This window comes from Sus scrofa, chromosome 12 (genome assembly GCF_000003025.6).
Source record: "Sus scrofa isolate TJ Tabasco breed Duroc chromosome 12, Sscrofa11.1, whole genome shotgun sequence".
Classification (NCBI taxonomy): Eukaryota; Metazoa; Chordata; class Mammalia; order Artiodactyla; family Suidae; genus Sus; species Sus scrofa.
The window spans coordinates 16,422,027-16,439,361 of NC_010454.4; the positions used below are offsets into that span (position 1 = coordinate 16,422,027).

Genomic DNA, 17,335 nt, shown 5'->3' on the forward strand with positions numbered 1-17,335 from the left:
ATGAGTTTACCTAGAAGAAAGAGAGGTGTAGGTGAGACTGATGAATTATAGCAGAGACAATGCACAAATTTCTCACCACTTAGTAAGATTTGAAATTTGCCACAGTGACAAAATAGTGTAGGCTATTTCTTTAGACTGTGTACAACTAAGAATTTCAGCTCATTAAAAAATAGAATAATACAATCAGCAACCTAATCACTGAGAAATAAGTGATTGTAGAAAAGAAAATGCAAAAGCTTGAAGATGTATTTTTTCTTTCTTAGCACACTTCTCACTCACCTCTGTATGTCTTCACTCCATCCATCAGCCCATTTTTATACACCATTTTATTATCTGTAAGATAGGGGTTAATTTATTTCATAAATAAGTGGAAATTCAGAAAAACATTAGTATTTAGTTGGCTGTAAATTTTTATAATTTTAAAATTAGTTTTAATCCAAAGAAGAAGGAAGCAAGGTTAACTATATGTTCTCTGGCATCAGATGTATTATTAGTGGAATCTAACATGTGAAATGGAGATTTTTTTCTAAAGTGTATCTTCCTTCCCTTTCCTCAACTCTTCTTATACTCGGTATGCTTAAACATTTAAAACTATTTATTCATAACAGTAGCACCCCATAAGGAGCATTATATCCCAAATTAAGATTTAAATGGTAAGGACAGGATATTTTGTCAGAATTGGCACTTTTATCACTAATTTTTCTCTCAATTAAAAAGTTGAGATATGATTGAAATATAGCACTGTATAAGTTCAAGGTGTACAATATATCAATTTGATACATTCATATTGCAATGTGAGTGCCACTGTATCATTAGCTAACACCTCTGCCATGTCACCTATCATTTCTTCCTGTGGTGGGAATGGTGAAGATTTAGTCCCTCAGCCAGTTTAATGTTTATAATACAGTTTTACTCTTTGTAACCACTGTACTGTGTATTATTAGAGCAACAGGACTTATTTATCCACTAGTTTCAAGTATGTATTTTAAAGAACTTCGCTTTCATTCTTCCACTCCCACCCCCAGCCCCTAACCACCATTCCACGCTCTGCTGGTTTTTTTTTTTTTTGAGTTTGATTTTTAAAGATTCTTCATATAAAAAATATATATCATCCAGTAATTGTCTTTCTCTGACTAATCTCACTTAGCTTAATGTCCTCAAGGGCCATCCTTGTTGTTGCAAATGGCAGGATTTCCTCTTTACCTGTGGCTGAATAGTACCCAAATGTGTGCATGTGTTACATATATTATAATATATATGTTACATATATTATACAGGTTTGGGGAGTTCTAAGCTATTATTTCTTTAAATAAACTCTGTCCCCTTCTGGAATCCTGGTTATTCTAGTATTTTTCTTTTGATGAAATCCCACAGCTCACATAGGCTTTCTTTGCTCTTTTAAAGTCTTTGTTGCTTCTTCTCCTCTGTGTAATTTCAAAATTCCTGTCCTCCAAATCATTAATTCTTTTCTTCATCTTGTCTGCCATGCTACTGATACTCCCCATTGCTTTCTTTATCTCATTCACTGAATTCTTTAGCTCTGGATTTTTTTTGGTTCTTTCTGGTAAATAACTTATTTTGTTCATATATTTTATTCCTGACTTCACTGAATTTTCTGAGTTTTCTTGTATGAGTTTTTTCAAAATAGCTATTTTGAATTCTTTTATCAGTTAAATCACTATACATATGGCTTTGAGTTTGGCTGCTGGGGAATTATTTTTCTTTGTGATGCATTATTTCCTTAATTTTTCATTATCCTTGTGGTTACACGTTACTGCCCTTGCATTTGAAGAAGCAGACACCTCTGTAACTCTGCCTGTTGCCTTCAGATGGGGTACATTCTGTGGCATTGCTATTATCTGAGTTTTTCTTATATCTCTGTGAAGGTACGCCTGCTTGCTGCCTGCTCCCTCTCGTAGCCAAATTTTCTTTTGAATTTCTGGCTCTTGTAATTCAGAAAAGCTATTGGAAATCTTTTGTTTTCCAGAAGGTGACGCTATAATTTTCCAGAAGGTGACGCTATAATTCTGCTTTGTGCTCAGACTGTGCTTGTTTCTGAGTATACTCCCCAGTCTACTGGGGGCTTGCTTCCTTGGTCCCACTGGGGACTACCTTCCCTTACCTGAACAAAGAGCTGGCAGGAGAATGGGTGTGTGTGTGCGCAGCTTCAGCACCTAGGCCCTGGGTGTGTCTGAGAACCCAGTAGAGAGATCCTTGGGTGTGGTACTCCTAGAGGCTCCTGGGTGGACTTCCTGCTGAGCTCAACACCTTTAATGTTTGAAATTCTTTTCTGCCTCTTTCCCAGTATCCTCCCTCCCCAGTTACAGAGCTTCCACTTTAGTACACTGGGTGCTGTGGGGGAAATGCCCTGTCCTGCTGAAGTAGCCAGACACTCGCTCAAAGCTTTCATTTTCCCCTGTGGGAGAGATCACCACCACAGGGGAAAAATCAGTCATGTGCAGTGTTTCTTTAGGGGCTGGGGATGCAGGAAAAATTTCTCTTTCTGCCTCTGTTGCAACCAAAGTCGTATTTTTCTCCCCCTGTCCCCCTGCCCCTACTTTAGTGATGTGCTGGGTTCTCCTTTGGGAAAGGCTGGACTTATGCATGTGTTTCTCTCTCTCTCTCTCTCTCTCTCTCTCTCTCTCATGTGTGTGTGTGTGTGTGTGTGTGTACACCAACCTGCTCAGCTCAGCATTCATCTGACTTTTGCCCGATTTTGACAGTGGTAAGAGAATTCTAGGCAATTTTGCTGGCTCTGCTGGCTCTGCTTGTTCTCTGGCTCATGTGGAGGTTGTGTGGTGGGTAAGATTCTTCCTGGCCACCTTCAAGTGAGGTCTTAGTCCCCAAAATGCCCATAAAGGCACTTTGGTTCTTGTGTGGATGTTTAATTTATTGGTTAAAAAGGGGGATAAAAAGGAGGAATGACTTACATGTCCTGTTGCTCATGTCACCCATCTCAATTTTTAATGACATTAAACAGTTATACCTCCAGAATTTTATGTACATAACTCGTAAGCCCAAGATTCTCCCAAATTCACTAGAATGTCTGAAATGCTTACCATCCAATGGTAGTATGTTCAATAGCTCCTCATTTTCTTTATTTGTTAATTCAATACCTACATTTTTCAGATAAAGCTGTGTGTCCCTGGCATTAATCTTACCACCTATAAAAAGATGGGAAACATAATCTTTTTCATATATAACATGAACATTTTCATATATAACAATTCCAAATTTAAAAATTATAATAAAGCAATAGTGTCTCAACTTGCTAGAGATCTAACTGCAGAAGAAAAACAATACAATGAGGCTTTTCAAACCGCAAAGCATCACAAAAAGGAGTTAAAATAGAATAGGTTTCCTTTAAGCCTTGTCAGAAGAATGCTTCTGTTAATGCTCTAAAAACAATGGGGACAAGCCAGCCAGTCTGTAATAAAACAGACTTCTTTAAAAAATGATACTTCTAAAACTGTAGGTAATAAAAAAAAAAAAAAATCCACCTAGGAGTTCCCCTGTGGCTCAGCAGGTTAAGGATCTGGTGTTGTTACAGTTGTGGCTCTGCTTACAGCTGTGGTGTGGGTGGGTTTGACCTCTGGCCCAGAAACTTCCTCATGGGCAAATGTGGCCAAAAATATCCATCTAAGTCTTAAAAACAAACATCATCAATATATTGATAAAGTGAGTCTTGTGTGTAATTTCAGAATCCTGGGATATCCAGAATACTGGGATAACTACAACAAGACATATATATGGCAGAAGATATTGATTTTATATCTTTTCATCATTACTTCTCACTCACCAGAAAATAAGTTTGCTGTACTTATCAAGGAATTCAGAGAAACTTTTCCATTATCTGAAATACAAAGAATAATCAGATATAGACAAAATATTTATTGATATTAGGAATCAGGTCACTTTTTCTTATCACGAAATTTTCTAAATTGCCATTGTTTACATAGAGAAACTGTTGATTTTTGAAAGTTTTTCTTGTATCCAACTACCTTGTAGAATTCTGAAGAGAGTGTTTTTACCCACTAGATAAGATCTTTAATTCTTTTTCTAAGTGTTCTTTTTCACCCAGAAGATAACTCTCTGGTGCCATATTATTGGTCTCAAATCAGATATCCCTGACTCTCTATTTTAACCCAACCTGATACTCTTATTTGCTAAGTGGAAATATGATTACCTCTCTTTGTACATTACTTAAACAATTGCTTGCTTTCTTTCCCTTCCTTCCTTCCTTTTTTTCCCCCTTTTCAGCTGCACCTGTGACATGGAAATTCTTGCATCCCACTGTGTCAGGCCAGAGATTAAATGGGCAATGCTACAGAGATAAGTCAGATCTTGACCCACTGAGCCACAGTGGTAACTCCGTCAAACAATTTTGAACCCCGTTTACCTTCTTACTTTGTTTTTTAACCTCTGACCTTTTCCAACATCTATTTCAGTAACTTCTGCTATTTTCTTCCAAAGTGTTTCTTTGTTTTTCCTAGCTAAATCTTAATCTACCAGTTCCCTTACTGTTCCTCTGACAATATTGAGAATAATAATTAGAAACCATGTTTCTCACCCCAGAGGGTTATACCTCTACAAGTACTTCTTACTTTCTAAATGAAACTGAACAAAAATACTCTGGAATTCTACAAGAAGACTTCATTAGGAAGTGGCATGAGGTAAATTAAATACTCACTGTCAATTTTCAAATGGTTCTGTAGGTCTTTCATTTCTTTATTTTCAAGTTCAAAGCTCAAGTTTGTCAAAACAGCTTCTAGTTTACTCCCTAAAACCTTCCCTCCTTGATAAAGAAATGAAATAAGAAAAAGTTAAAATTATGCCTAAAATTAAAAAAATTCTAGTTAAGTGTATGCACTAAACATTAATGGGAGGGAGAAAAGCAAAGTTGCAATGTAGACATTCAAGGTAAATTTAAAACCGAGGTGGAGGGGCAAGGAGTGGGGAATGTGAAGAAAAGAACACCTCCCTTACACATATTACTAGACATTCTGCTTAAATGTGTCACAGACATCTAAAGCAGATTAATAAGTTTTATGATTATTTATTTATTTACTTTATGTTATTTTTTGTCTTTTTAGGGCCATTCCTGTGGCATCCATGGAGGTTCCCAGGCTAGGGGTCAAATTGGAGCTACAGCTGTTGGCCTACCCCACAGACACAGAAACGCAGGATCTGAGCTGCATTTGCGACCTACACCACAGCTCACACCAACACCGGATCCTTAACCCACTGAGTGAGGCCAGTGATCAAACCTGCGTCCTCATGGATGCTAGTCCGTTTGTTTCTGCTGAGCCATGATGGGAACTCCTCATTTATTATTAATAATGGAGAAACACGTTAGAAACAGCAGCTGCAACTCTGGGTACTGAGCTTGAAACTTGCCAATATAACAGTAAATTACCTCAAATAATTTAGCGGTTATCTGAACCTGAAGTCATAGAGGGGAATAAAAATATTAATAACTTAATTGTTCATTATAAAAGAGTGGTTAAGAATGTGGGTTCACATCCTGACTCTTCCCAAGTTCACTCTGTGACTTTAGGCAAGTAAGTTAACATATTTCATCTGTAAAACGGTACCTAACTTATAATAAAAGTACCTATCTTATAGGATTTCTGTGAGAATTAAATGAGTTAGTAGATGTAAAGTATTTAGAACAGTACCTGGCACTATACTCAAGAGAAATTAGCTACTGTTATCATTAAGTAATTAAAGGGACTTCCAAAATAAAATACAAAGGTCAAAGATTTCATTTTCACTTGACTTCTTCTTTTTTCTTTTCTTTTTAGGTCCACACCCACAGCACATGGAAGTTCCCAGGCTAGGGGTCAAATAGGAGCTGTAGCCGCCTGCCTACGCCACAGCCACAGCAATGTGGGATGCGAGCCGCATCTGCGACCTACACCACAGGCCACAGCAATGCCGGATCCCTGACCCACTAAGCAAGGCCAGGGATCGAACCCGCATCCTCATGGATACTAGTCAGATTCATTTCTGCTGCACCACAACGGGAACTCCCAACTTATTATTATTATTATCACTTACCTTGGAAAGTCTTTAAACCGTGTAGCAACCGATTACGATACACCTTTCCATCAGCTGTAAGAGAAGTCATTATTGATCGCACAGAAAGTGATACAGCAATTCATAACAAGAGCATAGGTTATTTCATAAAGACAATAATGTTACATGCCTTTTAGGTTTATCTAATTTCTCATGAACACATCCTTCTCTTCCTTGGTTTTAAGAATAAAGTGAAGGAGTGAGAAAGTTCCAAATTTATCCATTTTGCTATGTTGAAACTTTCAATCTTTCTAATGTGACCCTTTTTACCTGACCTCCTCTTTTTCCCCCTTCTTTCTCTGTCAAACACTTCAAAGTTAATATCCTAAATTAGAATTTAAAAAATCAATTTAAAAATCTTTATTCGTTTACAAAGTTCTCAAGCTCAATCCCAACAGAGTAAGCTCTACCTCTGATAATCGCCTGCATGAGGACAAGGACTTTTGTATTTAATGCAATAACCAAAGAAGTGCTCAGTAAATATGTTGAATATAAATACATGTCAAATATTTAATGATTCTTACCTACCCCAATAATATATACACTCAAACTAAGTTCCACTGAGGGTGAAAGCAGTATAAGAAATTACAGCTCACAAGTAATTGGCAGAGATTTTAGCAGCTTCCAGCGTTCCTTAGGTGTGAGTTCTATCCCTATGTTTTTCAAAACGTCACCTACTTCATCAGCATTAATCTTGATTCCTTTGAAAAGATGGAAATGACTGATAAAAAATTTGAGTGATAAATTATTCTAAATTATAAATGTCATTTAAGTTTAACTGCAGGATTAACAGCAAGATTTGCCAAAAGCTGAGTTAGGACTAAGAAGATATCAGAAAGATATCAATCATAATTCTAGAGAAGAAAAGGACTTTTTAAATACTAATAAAAATGGGGCCAGTCAGCACTCTGAGATGGGCGCTGTATAGAGGCCTAGAACAACTTATATAAATAATAATAATTATATATATAAATAATTTATATTTAAATTATATTTAAATATATATTTATATTTATATTTAAATATAAATATAAATATTATATTTAAATATAAATATTTATATTTAAATAATTATATATATAAATAATTTGTATATATAATTATATATATAATAATAATTATATATATAAATAATTATTTATTTATTTATTTATATTTATTTATTTATAATTTATAATTATTTATAAGACACTCTAAGATAGTGTCCATATTTGCTCATATAATAAGTTATTCATAAAAAGATTTATGCCAATGTTTTATCTTGCCAATTATTGTGATCATATAGATTTTTGGCTGTTTAAACAATGGAAAAGTGATGTGCATTATTGAAAGCAAATTCAGAGAATACAAGGTATTTTACCAAGATATAGAGGTCAAATATTGAGCAAATAATAGTTTTGCTCAAAAGTATATAACCCAAAACTAATATGGATCACAGAGTGAAAGATGCCATTAATATACTAAAAAGACTAACAATATCAGAATGATAGGAATAAAATATGTAAAAGCATAACAGAAAAGCATCAGAATTCTGCTACAATAATTTTTCCCTATAAACCTTTACTTACCTCTAAATGACTCTACATTTTCCATGAAAGTTTTCAGTTTAACTTTTTCATCTGTAAGATAAGGTAGAAATAAAACACAGATTTTTCATCGGGCCCCCAAAATGTTACCAAGACCTTATATTGTGGAACCAAACTCTGAAATGCAGAAGTTTCTCCTGAGTTATTCTATAAATGAATCCTGGATGGGCATGGAAGTGAAGAATTAAGTTCTACATATGATAAGTATATAGACCAGAAGAAGAAATTACAGTATATAATATAAAAAAAAAATTTTTTTTGGTCTTTTTGCCTTTTCTAGGACCGCTCCCGCGGCACATGGAGGTTCCCAGGTTAGGGGTTGATTCAGAGCTGTATCCACCGGCCTACGCCAGAGCCACAGCAACGTGGGATCCGAGCCACGTCTGCAACCTACACCACAGCTCATGGCAACGCGGGATCCTTAACCCACTGAGCAAGGCCAGGGATTGAACCCGCAACCTCGTGGTTCCTAGTCAGATTCGTTAACCACTGTGCCACGAAGGAAACTCCTAAAATATCAGATTCTATATACAATGGTGCTAGAAAGTTTTCAAGGCATTGCTTGACCTACTTTCCACTTGCCTGTTCTGCTTTAGAATCTAGGTATATTCTGGTGTTTGACCACCTTACTATTACAGGATTTAAAAGCAATATAATCTGTAATATCAATGTGTTCACTTGGTTAAAATATTGTAGCTGTCTACTTCCATACGCAACCCTTACACAACGCTTTTGTCATCCTCCAATTCCACAGCCACCAAGACTTCCAATTTTTGCTGACTCATTTAATTTGTGTACTGACTGGTTGAAAATCCTCATTTCTAGGGTCACATCACACAGCCCCGTGAGGGTGCCATTCATATCATAGTCTATGTGACCCTGACAACCTCTCTTACACAAGGCAGACCATGATAGGAAATAATGATAGGAAATAATATAAAAAAAGGATACACACACACACACACACACACACACACACACACACACACACGTGACTGAGTCACTTTGCTTTACAGCAGAAATTGGCACATTGTAAATCAACTACACTTTAATTTTAAAAAAGGCTACTAGGAGTTCCCGTTGTGATGCAGTGGTTAATGAATCCGACTAGGAACCATGAGGTTGCGGGTTCGGTCCCTGCCCTTGCTCAGTGGGTTGATGATCCGGCGTTGCCGTGAGCTGTGGTGTAGGTTGCAGATGCGGCTCGGATCCCGCGTTGCTGTGGCTCTCGCGTAGGCCGGTGGCTACAGCTCCGATTGGACCCCTAGCCTGGGAACCTCCATATGCCGCGGGAGCGGCCCAAGAAATAGCAGCAGCTGCAACAACAACAACAACAACAGACAAAAGACAAAAAAAGACAAAAAAAAAAAAAAAAAAAAAAAGGCTACTAAAGGATGTATAAACCTTCTATATGGGCTTCTACAGTGTTCAAATCCTCACTCTGCCGCTTAGCAGTCATGTCACTTTGACCTTCAATTTCTACATCAGAGAAACTGGAATAACAAGCTGCTTTGCAGAATCATTTTGAAGACTACTGTTATTATATTTCAAATGCCAAACACTGTTTTCAATAGGCATTTAATACTTCACTATTATTGAAGAACTACGTCATCAGCATCATTGTGGCAAAAGGCATCCCTCTTTTTGTCCTCCCTTTTTAACAACATAATTTGGCATCCATCCATGAACAACTCCCCTCTGTGGGAGCTGTGGGATCCAACGCCATAGGCCAAGGAACCCAGGAGGATATTACCCATGTGTGTTTTGGGTAATAGGCAGAGAGATCTTGGTACCTGCTCTAGAACTAGCAGTTTACCAACTGGTCATAGTCCTTCTTGGCCATGATCAGAGAATACCAGGAGAGTGCTGACTTGGTCAGACACTCATGAATGGGAGAGCTTTGTGGAGGACCAGCTTTCTCAAGGAGACATTCCAGTATTCCACTGGAGAAAAAAAATGAATTTAGACTTATTAGAGAGGGTAAGAGGAACTCTGCCAGCATCATCCCTCCCCCGAGGCAACACAGTGCAGGGAGGAACTAGCTGGTGACAGTCTCTCCCAGGAGGGGAAGAGAGAGCTGTTGTAACTGAGCAGAACCCTGTGGGACCTTCCCAGGACAGACTCCTTCGCTACATCCGCTGCCTGCCTCCTGTTTGTAGAAAAGCTGTAGTCTTCCACACCTCCTCTTAGTCACAAAGGCCTGGCTCAAGAATTAATGATTGAAAGAATGTGAACATACAGTAACAACAAAAACATGCGGATAGGTCAGGAGAATTGGTAACAATTTAAACAGTAGATCAGGGAGTTCCCATTGTGGCTCAGCAGAAACAACCAGACTAATATCCATGAGGATGTGGGTTCCATGCCTGGCCTTGCTTAGTGTGTGGAGGATCCAGCGTTGCTGTGAGCTGTGGTGTAGGTTGCAGACGCGGCTTGGCTCTCTCATTGCTGTGACTGTGGCATAGGCCGGCAGCTGCAGCTCTGATTCAACCCCTAGCCTGGGAACTTCCATATGCTGCAGGTACGCCCCCCCCCCCCCCCGAAAAAAAAAGAAAGAAAGAAAGAAAAAAGAAAATCAGCCATATAGCAATCATTGACTCTTTAGTTCCTCCTTGAAGGAGGCAGATAACAGTATCTGATGCACATTCCTGAGTTGTTTTACAGATACTAAAACCCCACCAAATGGAAGTTTATTTGATGACCATGAGCATGTAGCGCCCCCCCGAGACTGTCTAGTGTTACCTCACCATTAACAAAAGAGAGAATTGTGCACAAGCTGATCACATATCCTGTGACTCCTCTCCCTCACCTCGATTTAAGAATGCTTCCCTGAGGCCCAGAGAGTTCTTCGAGGAGAGCATTAGCACTCCTTGCTTGGTGCCTGCAATAAACACTACACTTCCCTTCACCACAACCTCCATCCGTAGATTGGTTTTACTGTGAATGGGCATGTGGACTCAATTTGGTTCAGTTAACACTGTGAGCGATTTTTCAGCTACCCTAGCTGTGCAGAATGCTGCTGGAAAAGCTCAATTCTCTCCTGCAGGACCCAGAATGTTGAGGTGGAAGCTCCATGACTAAGGGGAGGGAGGAGATCAGGAAATAGGCAGATAAGAATATCAAAGAACATTAAGGGGGTATCGGTTCTGCTGACTGCCTTCAGGACTCTGGCAGAAAGCCTGTCCAAGAGCTGTTGGGAGGAACCCCTCACCTGGTCTGCAGGTATCCCCAGTGCCCTGAGTGCTATGTGCCACCTCAGCCCCCCTTCCCCACAGCAAGCTCCTTGTGCATGGTGATGAGAGCAAAACAGAGTAGAATGGTGGTAATCAGAGGCTGGGAACGGAGGAATTGGGAATATGCTGTTTAAGGGTACAAGCTTGCCACTAAAAGATGAATAAATTTTGGAGATCTAACACACAGCATAGTGATTCTACTCAATATTACAGCATTAAAAGCTTGAAAGTTGCTAAGAGACTAGATCTTAATTGTTCTCATCACAAAAAATAAATGACAGTTATGTGATGTGAAAGAGGTATTAGCTAACCCCCACAGCAGTAATCATATTGCAATATATAAATGTATCAAATTAACATGTTCTACACCTTAAATTTACACAATATTATATGTCAATATATCTTAAAAAATCCCCTTGATATTTTTATCTGTGGTTATCTCAACAGAGATGATTAGTTTATAAGACCTGCAATGTGGCAGCATGAGAATAGGAGAAAAAGATTGCCAGTTTCCTAGATGAGCTATTTAATTGATACACAATTCTTAGCTCCTTTTAATAAAATTTAAAGACAGTATTTTGTGTTAATAGTCTTGCAAAATATGCACTTAAGTGTGTAAGACTGACTTGACTTATATTAATAAATAGTTCCAGGGCAAAACACATACACACACACAAAGGAGTTCCTGTTGTGGTGCAGAGGAAATGAATCCGACTAGGAACCATGAGGTTGCAGGTTCAATCCCTGGCCTTGCTCAGTGGGTTAAGGATACAGCATTGCTGTGAGCTGTGGTGTAGGTTGCAGATGCAGCTCGGATCTGGCATTGCTGTGGCTGTGGTGTAGGCCAGCAGCTATAGCTCCGATTCGACCCCTGGCCTGGAAACCTCCATATGCCTCGGGTGCGGCCCCAAAAAGACTAAATAAATAAATAAATAAATAAGTACACAGTTCCACTGGTAAGACATATATATTTTTTTCTTTTTAGGGCTGCATCTGTGGCATATGCATCTGCAGTATATCTGTGGCATATGCACCTAGCCTGTGGTTCCCAGGCTAGGGGTCAAATGGGAACTTCAGCTGCCAGGCTACACCACAGCCACAGCATTGCAGGATCCAAGCTTCATCTGTGACCTAGGTTGATGAGGCAGCATGGGAGCCTTATCCTACTGAGCAAGGCCAGCGATTAAACCTGCATCCTCAATGGATACTAGTCAGGTTCTTAACCCACAACCAGGAACTCCCACTGATAAGACATACTAAATCAAGTAAGACTATCCACAAAATTCTGAATCTGTATATTTCAAATCAGAAAGAAGAGGAATAGGAGTTCCCGTCGTGGCGCAGTGGTTAACGAATCCGACGAGGAACCATGAGGTTTCGGGTTCAGTCCCTGCCCTTGCTCAGTGGGTTGACGATCCGGCGTTGCCGTGAGCTGTGGTGTAGGTTGCAGACGCAGCTCGGATCCCGCGTTGCTGTGGCTCTGGCGTAGGCCGGTGGCTACAGCTCTGATTGGACCCCTAGCCTGGGAACCTCCATATGCCGTGGGAGCGGCCCAAGAAACAGCAAAAAAAAAAAAAAAAAAAAAAAAAAAAGAAAGAAGAGGAATAGATGTGATACACATTTATAGTGCAGTGAAAATCTTAGAGAATTTGTTTTTAGAACAAAATATCATTCATAATCTCAGACCTACACAATACACTATAACACCTAGGAAAGTCACTACGCTGCTATTGGAGAGAAGGATATATTCTCTATTTCTTTTTCATAGCGTTTCAAAACTAACTTGACTTTTTTACAAAACATTTAAAATGTTAACTCCATATTTTCCCTTAGCTGAGAGTTGGGATGACACACAATTTAAAAGGTTTCCCTCTTAATTGGCTAATTAGCGTTTGTTCCTGCTTCACTTGGTAACAGTGCTTACATTTTTTGGGAAAAGGGTATAACCTCTCATTCTCTGGGAACAATCTGTGGATACCAGCAATCAAAGTGCCTGCTTACCCTGGTTTCTTGGGCATGTGATTCAAACTAGACTTGACTGACCCTCTTTTGAGACCCCACATCTTGAAAAGTGTGATGTAAGGGTGGTTCATCCCAGTTTCATTCAGTTTCCTGATGGAACGTTTAATTAGTTCCTGCTACCTGGGTCCTTTGATGTTGCCTTGCTTTGCCCAGTCAAATCATGGTTTTTCAGGTGCCTCCTTGATTCTGTGAACCACTCCATGGCCTTCCAGTTTTTTTTTTCTTTGTACATATGTTGGCCAGATTTAGTTTCTATTGCCTGCAACTAAAGGACCCTAAGACTGCTAACCAAGAATTTTTGATTTTCTCTTTTATTAGGTCTTTTTAGACTAAGATAGAAAAATGTGCTTTTCTTAATGTCAGGGCTAGCTATAGGTTAAGGCATCTTGGTACACATATGTTACCATCAGCAGGCTACATTAACTATGCCAGTCAATCGCCAATGTATAGGCATAGGAACTGTTTGCTTTAGATTTACTTGAAGTGACTTCTGCTCATGACATAGCTCTTTGCTCCTCAGGTAAGCCTGGAGAAGATTCTGACTTATAAAGTGTGACTCTAAGGGCTTCCTCTTTGAATCAGTCTCAGTCTATGTCCCAGTCCTTCAGAAACGAGTTCAACTTTGTCTCAATTGCTTATGACATTAGCAAGCACCTTTAAATAAGTTATAACCATGGAAAGGATTTTTCTTGGCCTTCTATTAAACAATCTCTATTATCTTAAAAAAACTATTTTATCTTTTATCTTTAAATCTATTTTTCATTTAAAAATTATTAAAAAAATCTATTTTCATGCTTTGAAACATACAAATTTAAGGGAGACATAGTAGCAAGATTCTTCTTCCTTTCTCTGTTAGTTTCATATACCTAAGAAATCTTGGTCCAAGGATATGTTTCCCCCTCTTATCACTAATGTTCATTTCTGCTCAATAAGGGTGGAATACAACAGCCATGATGTCCTACGCTCCCAATAAACCCCTTTTTCTGGCTTTTGGCTGAATTAGAGGACTATAGTAAAGGGAGAAATGCCTACCCCTCACCTTTGTTCCTACTATTCAGAGCCTGTCCTTAATTTCTTTCAGCCTTGCCCTGACATTCATATATATTTATTTATAGATAGATACACAGTTATTATATACAATGGAGTTTCTTGATGTATTTAATTTATAAATTGACTCTAGAACTTAAGCTTAAAATTATCGCTCAAAGTTTAGGTTATCTATTATGTCTATTGAATCTTAACATAAAATAGAATGGATTAAACCCAGGAATCTCCATCTAGCACCCATTTTTATTAGGGATTTATTAAAGTCAGAGTTGTTAGAATTGTTAGGATACCCAAAATGTCTGAAATCTGCATATTTTTTTCCATTTATATATTCCTTCCTACAGTCTACTTAAAACTTTATGGTGAGTTAAGAGATTTTTTTTTTATAATGATTTTTATTTTTTCCATTGTCGCTGGTTTACAGTGTCCTGTCTTTTTTTTTCTGATTTGATTTTTAAATTTTTTCTTTGTAATGTTCCTTTGTTTCATTTCTCTGATTCTTAGGTCTGTTAATTTCCTCACTGGCACCAGAATTTAGCTCTGCAGGTGGGAGTTACTATTTAACAGATTGCTGATCTCCGGTTTAAAGATTAATAACCTGGGATGATAGATTTTCCCATATGAACACATTTGGAAGTTTTGTTAGAGGAGCTCAGTTTCCCTAAAGGCATTAACAACAAGCTCACCGTCAACTGGCAGGTGCCTCCTCAAGTCCTCAACTTCCTCATTCTCCAGCTCATAACCCATGTTTTCCAGGATGGTTTCCATTTTAGAGACATGAAACTTCCCACCTTAGGGAAGAAGGAAGTGATAAATGATAGGAACTGGTATTTAAGAAAAGTACTGTTTATATTCATTCACCAATTGCAATCGGATGAAACAAATCCATTGTACAATTATTAAAAAAAAACTATTTAAGGCTACATGTGGAATGTGTTCAACACTGGGATTTTTATTGGGATTCTCACTTACCAGGAAAAGCTTGGATATGACCGAGCAATTCATTTTTCTCTACCTTTCCATTATCTATAAAATAAGACGGGTTTAAGGTCAAAGAGTTATATGGACAGTCAAAAAGAGTAGGAGGAGTATAATTTCATAATTACGTACTTAAAAAATTTGTCGTCTTAAATTACACTCCCACATTTCCCATGCCCAAATTACACTCCCACATTTCTCATGCCCACATACCTCTTCTGAATGTGGACAGTCTATCTACATTCTTCTACACTGAAACAGATACACCTCTTTCCCCATTCTGAGTTCTCCCTTCCCTTCCTCTACTTCTTGCTAATTTAGCCTTCTTTTTCTAATTGTCCTACTACTACTACCTCTGAGTAATGCTGATCTTAATGGCAGGACTCAGGTTTGAAGATACAGCCTTTCAAAACTATAAACCTAAATGTCAGAGGCATAATTTCTTTACAACTAGAGGTCGATATTTTTGTCTTTCAGATTTTTATAGAAAACTAGATGGGCCTGCTTTTATGATGGTCTCACACTGAACTTTACACTAGCACAGAGATACATACATACACACATCAAATACCTACCAGCAACTGGCAACATTTTCAACAGCTCCCACATTTCCCTATTTGTGAGCTCTATTCCCATGTTGCTTAGTATTTTGCGTATGTCTTTGGCTTCAACTTTTTCTCCTTTAAAAAATGGGAATGATAACAGATGAGAATTACTTACTGACTCCAAGTGATAAAATATCTAAGCTTGTGCAGGGATATCTAAAACTTCAGAAGTTATTTCTTTAATTCCCAGTAACACACTTATTTTGAATACTCTTAAGGACCTCAGAGAAGTTAACTCAGCTCATAGTAAGGGAATAAACAGGAGGCAAAGTGATCTAAGCTACGTATAGGTAGCTACCTAATCTAAATTGTTTGCACCATCGGGTAGAATTTGTGTTACTCTTACTTCGCCTGAATTATGAGATATATCATCCTTATAAACCACATTATTTGTATTCCCGTCAAAGTTTTACTTTAACATTTGCAGGGTTATGGTAGATGCTCAGTAGGTACTATGAATGAGTAAACAGGTGAGTTGGTTATTTAAATGAATCACAAAATAAAAATGAAGTTTCAGAGAATACAGAACTTGTTATAGAGATATAGGGATATTTTTGCCAAAACATAAATAATCCAATGTAATCTCCATGTCATTAGAGTAAATTTTATTTTATTTCAATTTTTGTTTTTTTGCTTTTTAGGGCCACACCTGCAGCATATGGAGGTTCCCAGGCTAGGGGTCTCATTGGAGCTACAGCTGCCAGACTATGCCAGAGCCACAGCAACGCAGGATCCGAGCCGCGTCTGCGACCTACACCACAGCTCACAGCAACGCCGGATCCTTAACCCACTGAGTGAGGTCAGGGATCAAACCCTCAACCTCATGGTTCCTAGTCAGACTTGTTTCTGCTGGTTTATGACGGGAACTCCTTAGAGTAAATTTTAATCAGTAGAAAAACAGAAGTTAAAGTTAATGGCAGAATAAGAAAATGCAGCTTTAAATATGTATGTGAACATGAAGTATTTGCATTTCAGTTTTACATCTTTTCACAAAACGTCTTGCTCACCTGTGAGTTTCTTCACTTCTTTTAGCAGTTTATGCAGGTCAGTCATGCCAGAAGCTAAAAAGTAAGCCACAGTTTAGACAGACACAATAGTGCACTGATTCAGAAAGATTATTAAATTCTAAAGCAAAAATTACTTTTTCTTTATACTTTGTCATTGAATTACACCCTAAAGTCATGCAGATGAGCATGAAACAGGGAAAAACTACTCTCTTCAAATGTAAACTGTTAATGTTATTAAGTCTAGATATTTCCCCATTTAACACTCTCCCATACTGACTCCCAAGTTAGCTTAATCTATTGCATTTTTTTCTAGTTGATATGTTCATTACACAATCAAAGACTGTGAGCACTTTTATTTTATTTTTTTGTTATTATTATTATTTTTGTCTTTTTGCCTTTTCTAGGGCTGCTCCCGAGGCATATGGAGGTTCCCAGGCTAGGGGTCTAATCGGAGCTGTAGAGCCACAGCAAAGTGGAATCTGAGCTGTGTCTGAGACCTACACCACAGCTCGTGGCAACGCCGGGTACTCAACCCACTGAGCAAGGCCAGGGTTCGAACCCGCAACCTCATGGTTCCTAGTCATATTCGTTAACCACTGAGCCATGACAGGAACTCCTGAGCACTTTTAAATTAAAAAATATGTCTATTTATTCTGTTTCCCATCCAGACAAGTTAGGTTTACACATAGCAATAGTAAACACTTTAAAATAAAACAGTGGAATGGAACATAACAATAGAATTAGCTCTTAAATCAGTGTATTTTCCCAGAATTGCAGAT

General features: G+C 38.2%; 1 protein-coding gene across 1 annotated transcript in view; it reads right to left on the bottom strand.

Moving 5' to 3' along the window:
- The window catches only part of LOC100516640, a 51,230-nt gene that overhangs the window by 28,829 nt on the left and 5,066 nt on the right, over positions 1–17,335 (bottom strand). Inside the window, exons 5-15 of the mRNA XM_021068079.1 lie at positions 16,557–16,610; positions 15,520–15,624; positions 14,939–14,992; positions 14,653–14,757; positions 7,647–7,697; positions 6,675–6,779; positions 6,061–6,114; positions 4,691–4,795; positions 3,800–3,853; positions 3,060–3,164; positions 280–333 (exon numbers count right to left, since the gene is read on the bottom strand). Of these exons, the coding sequence (XP_020923738.1) occupies positions 280–333; positions 3,060–3,164; positions 3,800–3,853; positions 4,691–4,795; positions 6,061–6,114; positions 6,675–6,779; positions 7,647–7,697; positions 14,653–14,757; positions 14,939–14,992; positions 15,520–15,624; positions 16,557–16,610 (846 nt within the window). The remainder of the gene's footprint in view (positions 1–279; positions 334–3,059; positions 3,165–3,799; positions 3,854–4,690; positions 4,796–6,060; positions 6,115–6,674; positions 6,780–7,646; positions 7,698–14,652; positions 14,758–14,938; positions 14,993–15,519; positions 15,625–16,556; positions 16,611–17,335) is intronic.